The sequence below is a fragment of the Vavraia culicis genome (genome assembly GCF_000192795.1).
Source record: "Vavraia culicis subsp. floridensis unplaced genomic scaffold supercont1.360, whole genome shotgun sequence".
In the NCBI taxonomy this organism is placed as follows: Eukaryota; Fungi; Microsporidia; family Pleistophoridae; genus Vavraia; species Vavraia culicis.
This window is the reverse complement of record NW_007360963.1, coordinates 1-529: the sequence shown is the minus strand read 5'-3', so window position 1 is coordinate 529 and position 529 is coordinate 1. Positions and strand designations below refer to the sequence as shown.

Sequence of the window (529 nt, the reverse complement as noted above, 5' to 3'; positions counted from 1 at the left end):
ATGCAGAATGTAATGATGAACCACCCATCGAATACTGTGTGATCACTTTACCAATCAGCAAGCTGCTATATGAGAAATTGGTACATTCATCATGGCAATCAGACATTAACTTTACATTTGACGAACTATGCAACCTCCTTACTATGCAGCCACGTTTTTTTGAGAAAGAAAGATTTGTCATGTTCTTGATGGTCAAAAATCTTCTTAGTGACGAGACATTGTATCCACAGCTGAATCGATTCTTTGAAGAAAGGCGAAGTAAAGAAGAAAATTTGTTTTTGTGTGATCAATTGAACTGGTATGAAAATATATTTGCTGTATTCTGTGAAAACGGGTATTTCGTGCTAGAAGATCAATTCAAAAATATATTTGTGACTGCAAGCGATTATGAACAAAAATGTAAGATTCCTATTCATGTCAAATCAATAGAATGCTTACCTTTTGCAATTCCAGTTAATTACTTGGCAGTTGATTATACATTTCTACAAAACCAGTCTTCAGAGTTACCAATCGTCTATAATGGAATTAT

At 33.8% G+C, this 529-nt stretch overlaps 1 protein-coding gene across 1 annotated transcript; it reads left to right on the top strand.

Moving 5' to 3' along the window:
• Positions 1-529, top strand: VCUG_02775 (uncharacterized protein; the record flags this gene model as incomplete). The annotated part of the gene is made up of 1 exon (XM_008077597.1): positions 1-529. A coding segment is annotated over one exon (529 nt), but the record flags the coding sequence as incomplete, so codon positions are not given.